General features: G+C 31.5%; 2 protein-coding genes across 2 annotated transcripts in view; one reads left to right on the plus strand and one right to left on the minus strand.

Annotated features, from left to right (window-relative positions):
- LOC108549091 (regulation of nuclear pre-mRNA domain-containing protein 1B) overlaps positions 1-2,833 on the minus strand; it is a 3,444-nt gene extending 611 nt beyond the window's left edge. The window contains exons 1-5 of the mRNA XM_017902331.1: positions 2,814-2,833; positions 2,009-2,249; positions 1,046-1,350; positions 833-967; positions 71-346 (exon numbers count right to left, since the gene is read on the minus strand). Of these exons, the coding sequence (XP_017757820.1) occupies positions 71-346; positions 833-967; positions 1,046-1,350; positions 2,009-2,159 (867 nt within the window). The 5' untranslated portion in view covers positions 2,160-2,249; positions 2,814-2,833. The remainder of the gene's footprint in view (positions 1-70; positions 347-832; positions 968-1,045; positions 1,351-2,008; positions 2,250-2,813) is intronic.
- On the plus strand, positions 2,730-5,688 carry LOC108549092 (UPF0472 protein C16orf72 homolog). The gene is made up of 5 exons (XM_017902332.1): positions 2,730-3,285; positions 3,545-3,616; positions 4,557-4,728; positions 4,958-5,103; positions 5,347-5,688. The coding sequence occupies exons 1-5, from the start codon at positions 3,093-3,095 to the stop codon at positions 5,487-5,489; spliced, it is 726 nt and encodes a 241-aa protein (XP_017757821.1). The 5' UTR covers positions 2,730-3,092; the 3' UTR covers positions 5,490-5,688.
- Positions 5,689-5,892: the final 204 nt, after the last annotated feature.

Raw genomic sequence — 5,892 nt, forward strand, 5'->3', positions numbered from 1 at the left:
TTTATATATTATATTATTAAATATATATATATATACAGAATTTATTATATAGGAAAAAGCATAATCATACTTCTAAAGTTGCTTGTGCTTGTTGAAGTAATTGCCTTTGTGCCAAAGTGTAATCTCTAAGCATAGTTAATAATCTTCTTCTGTCTTCCATTTCTGCCTGTAATCGCCCATTATAATCTGCTAACAATGCAGCAGCTTCATTTACCGCAACACTTAATTGATCTGCAGCTGTTCTGTCAGCTAAATTTGCAAGAAGTGAAACTTCAGAAACTTCAGGTGGCAAAGATGCAATACGTTCTCTAACACCAGCATCTGAAGATGCTGTGTTTTCCAAATCCTGAAATAAAGAAGGCTTTCTTTAGTAATTGCCTTCAATGTTTTAGAGAGATATGTATATACATACTTAAAGTATTTGACTTATATCTTTTACATGACCTGTGTATAAAACGTTCATTTAAGAGGGTAGAATACACTTTCTTTTATAATTGTAGCAGTTTAATTAAATAAAGATACTCATTACTTCTAAATAAAATAAAAAAATTATTTAATATGTAAATTTTAAATAAAAATAATATTACTATCTTGTTATTTAAATAAGAAATAGTAAATAAAAAATAAAAAAAAAGCAAAAGGTTGAAATAGATAAGAATAAAATAAATGGTAATGAATAGAATAAAATTACTATTGGGGGTGGAAATATCAAACTGTAAATATGCTTGCCAGTATGCCTTATGGATTCAACATATATTTTTCTATATATAAGATAGTTTATTGCTAACGATACATAATCCGAATTTTTGTTGTTTTTATAAATGGTATTAACCATTAAGGCTTTGATGAGTTCCTCTGTTTCTGGTGGATCTCCAGCAGGAGTACGAGGACTTAACGTTACGTGTAGCTCTTTGGTTCCATCCACTTCAACCTCAGTCTCTGATTTCTTTCTCTCCTTTTTATCTTTCTGGAATATATAATGAATATCATAAAATAATTATAAATATCATACTTAATATAAAGTGAAATCAGTATTCGATGTTACCTTTACTTTTTCTATGTCATTCTTAAATTTCTTTTTTGGAGGTGGTGTTCCTGAATCCTTTGAAGTATCTGTAAAAGCAGTTTTAAACTCTGCAATTTGTGCTTTGTCATAAACACCTCTTTCTTCCCAAATTTGAAGCAGTCTATTTAACCTCTCTCTTGTCTTTTCATCAAATCCTTTCATGTGTTCAAAAGCTTTTGGTAAAACTGTTTCAAATTCTTTTCCAAATTCAGGTCCTTTTTTCTTACTATTTTGAATAACATCATTTGCCAGATACATAAACATCAGTTTACGATTATCTTTCACTGTAAACATATATTAATAATAATGACATTGAAATAATATAAATTAATGAAAAATTTATTAATTACATGAAAATTTGAAATAAACTAATTTTGATTTTATCTACTATAATTTATAACAAAATTTAATTTATAATAAGAATGTTAATTAGTAAGCTAGACAGAATGAAATAAAGTATATTTTTATGTATAAATATGAAATAACATATTTAGACATATGTTAGTTATAATATATATAATAATACCAATTTGTTAAGTGAACAAATAAAATGTGAAAACTAAGAAAGCATTTCATAAAATCCTTAAATATTTTGTGAGCATTTACATAAAAAATTAATTACAATTACAATTGTATATATTACTGAATTAGTTTTATGTTGAGAATTATAATATCATGAAAAATGCAATATATTTTGACTGTTATCGATAACTACTAACAATATATACGTAATTTTGAAGTTGACATACTGTTACGAGAAATATGTTCATAATTACGTAGTGTCTAACTTAAAAGTTAACCTTAAAATTTGGTTGAAGATTATTTTACATTTATTTTATCTGGAATACCTTTTAAAATAACTCACTAAAAAGAATGTTTGATATCCAAAGTCCTAAAAGTAAATTAAAAAGCAAAGATATACTTACGACAATCGTCACGTACCTTTACACATCTCTTTAAACCAGACTTTCACGATGGTTGGATGATGTTTTCTGTGATGAATTAACCAAAGAGAAAGTGTTTGAATGCTTTGTTGAGAGGGATTTAAGTCCATTAATCTTTTCACAAGTGCACTTTCTGTAAACCCTGTCATTTTCAAATTAGAAGACTGTTTCGTCAGCAAAAGATGTATAAAACCGTTCGTATCTCAACTCACGAGCCGCACAAGTGCACGACTCAACAGCTGAAATACAAACACGAACGGAGTATAAAATGTGGCACTCTACCGCATATTATCTCCGTCATTTCAACAACCAACGCCACCTTTTTTATATCTTCTTGACTACATCGCAATGTGTTTTCACGATCGATAATGAAAATATTATAGATAAGATTTTAGCCTTTTGCATTTTCTCGGTGTAAGTAACATTTGTTATTGTATACGTATATGAACATGTGACAGCAACTTAAACATTGTTTTATTTCATGGGAAAACAAAAATTGTAATATTTAAAAGTATATACTATCGAAGCAAATCGTATTCTAATTGTATTTTACGCTTATAAGATATATTAAAAACTTTCCAAATAATAAACCAATAAATATAGATAAAGGAGAAATAAATATTAGATAATAAATTTATTGTAACTCTTCTCTATCGGCAGCACAAGGTTTGGCAATAACTGCGCATACAGGGTACTGCATTTTGGTGAATAGAGCGCAGCAGTGATTTCCAGGGATCAGTGCGTCGTCGCAGTCCAGGGGTGAAAAGGGATTATGTATCGTTGGGTTAGTTCGTTCTTCGTACCTGCCAATTCGTATTTCGTGTTTCGTTGCGCGTGAGACTCGTGCGATCCTCGAGCGAGGCACATCGTAATGGCCGCGACCTGACTCGGGTGGTGTGCATGCGAGCTACCGTGTTCGCGTTACGTGAAGCAGACGAGCGGAAAAGGAGGTAGAGTAAGACAAATACGAACAACGAGAAGATACGACGGAGTTTAGAGTTACACGATTTCTGTGCGTATCGTGAGTGCGTGTGGGTGGGCGAGGCGTGAGCTCGCAACAAGAGTCTCGAGGACGACGAGCCATGAGCGAAGATCGAAGTGAAGAAGATCCTTTAATGGATCTTTGGTATAGCAATTGGGAACAACAGTGCGTCGAGGCATTGGAAACAGAGCCGGATTACGAAACGCAACTACACAACGAAAAGGAACTCTATTCCCAGCAGATGTGGACGAGTTTTCAAACGACGGCGTCGGCCATCGCCCAGCTGTACAAAGGCAAGTTAATTTGACGATAATACTGATCGTCATTCATACCCCCTTTTAGCTCATCCATGAGATGAGTTCCAATGTCTACGAGTAGCAAGATGTCTCGTACTTGCTGTAGTTACCATTTTGCGTGACATCCATTTTGTGCGACGTACGAGAGAATACGCCACTGTTCTCGCTTCTCGTTTTCTTCGATTCCCTTTTTTCGCCGCATGTACATATTGATCTGATCGTGTAACCAGTTCCTTTTGGCTTTGCTCTTTTACAGATCGTACGCAGGGTGTCTCTCTATGGCTACCCTTCCAGACTGCTGCAGGTACCGTCACGTCGTTGTACAAAGGTGCGTGCACTTCCTTGGTCTCTCTTGTCAACAATGTGAGCAAGATAAACCTTCATTCTATCTCTCTTTTTCTCTTCCCCTCTCTTTCTCTTTACAATTTTATCCTTTCTCCGTCATATTTCTTCTCTTCTTTATCCATACCTCTACTATTCGGTCATCCTTTTGTGCAGCCGTCACTCACTCACTGGCTCACGCACACTAATAATGTGTTTGCATGTACATGTGCGTCAGAACGCTTTGCACAGCTGACCAATGCTGAAGGTCAGCTGTTAATTGACGCAAACTTACAGGACTATTATAAACATTTATAGAAAATAGAAATAACTTTGTATCAATTTCAGAAAATTAGGTTATGTTTGTACATAATTATGACTCTTACAGTAAATTAATGTCAACATTTATCAATGATTGTAGGTGTTAATGTCCTGATTATGATACTTATTTTAGAAGTGATTATAGATATTTTTATATTATTACTCATTTTATTATTGTCTTCTTAAAGTATTATTAGAATTTTTAAATAATTTTTTTTAACATGTTATTGATTACTTTTATAACTATTAAGTTTAAGTTTATATCTGCATTACAGAAAATTCTATTCGTATTTAACCTATTCATTATTTGTATTTATTTGTTGTTTATAGCTAATAATATAGATTTATAATTATTTCATATATTTATAAGTTCATTTAGTCATAAATATTTCTTAGTGATTACATAGAAATAATTCTTTTACATTATTCATTTAATCATAAATATTTTTTAGCGATTACATAGAAATAATTCTTTTACATTATTTTATTTCATTTATTTATTATATCATTAAATATTATATATGTTACTTGTTTGAGATATTTCTAGATATTTGCATATATTATTTATGCTATTATTATATCATAAGTATCATAATTTGGCTTATAAGTGTCTCACATTTTAATAGATTCAATGGACAGTATGCGTCGATGCAGTGAATTGGGTGTAGAAATGGGTCGACAAAAGCGTAGTAAAGAAATAATGAATTGGGCTAGGAAGAAAAGACGTATGATTCGTAGAGAAGACCTATTAGCATATCTTGCTGGAAAACCACCTCCACCTCGACCACATTCGCACAGGTAAATGTTATATCAGTTTTTTTAAAATACTAACAAATGTGTTTTCTATAGCTTTTGTACAAAATACTTCCAGAAGCCGAGTAAACCATTAAAGTCATGTTGTATTGCATTATGAAAAAATATCTTAAATGTTTTACTTCATAGGCATTAATGCAACAATAATTTTTATAAGGTTAGTCTTATTAATGAAAGTAATACAAATATAAAACAAGTGTTAATAAATTTGCAGAAGTTCACCTAAGCCGAGAATGATGGTGTGTAGTTCGCCTCCATCAGAAAGTTCAACACCAAATATGGTTGTTGCGCCAACACCAATACCTGGTAATGAACCTGATCCTGAATTACACACGTTTAGGGAAGCAATTGCATTATCTGGTAAGAATTATTCTATTATAGTGGATATGATTAGAAAAATTAGGTCCATTATACGCTATTTAAAGTCATTAAATAATGCATGTTATAATATATATTTATAATGTTTATAATGCATATTATGCATGATGAAAATATATTATATAATATATGTAGATGCTAAAATTTTGTATATTATAATTAATATAATTATAATAGTAAAGTACATGTTTAAATAATTAGACCTTTTTCAATAATTATGAATAGGTTCACCTATATCTCGGCGTTCTGGGAGACAAGCCGAATTGTCGGCCTTTATTAGTAGCGAATTCGCTCGACATCATAAACGGCCTGCTTCGCATGACGTGGATATGGGATCTCCCACGCACAAACGGTCGCGTTTCATGTAACGGCGCGCGATGTGTAAAGTAGCCTCACTCCCTTGTTCCCCATTAATTAATCAATTGGTAAATTAATTATTAACGGTTCAACTCCCCTACATAGTTCTCGATTGAACATAATCACTTCAAGAAGATGGTAATGGCTTACATTGCCATATAAAACACGTTCGTATATTTCGAATAACCGCTATTATGTATCAAGTTTCATTATTATTATTTATTAAGCTTTACAGTCTTGGTCTTGATATCGACAGTTAGTGTAATTAATTTAATTACGTGAAGTAATTATGTTATTGAAATTACTGTGTCATTATTTGGGAAAATTTTGGTCCAGTAATGCTTAAAGTTATATAAAAATTATTATTATTATACGTACTAGAATTTATATTGGAATTATTTATTTATTTATATA

The sequence above is a fragment of the Eufriesea mexicana genome, unplaced genomic scaffold, assembly GCF_001483705.2.
Source record: "Eufriesea mexicana isolate 0111107269 unplaced genomic scaffold, ASM148370v2 scaffold1830, whole genome shotgun sequence".
NCBI classification, from domain to species: Eukaryota; Metazoa; Arthropoda; class Insecta; order Hymenoptera; family Apidae; genus Eufriesea; species Eufriesea mexicana.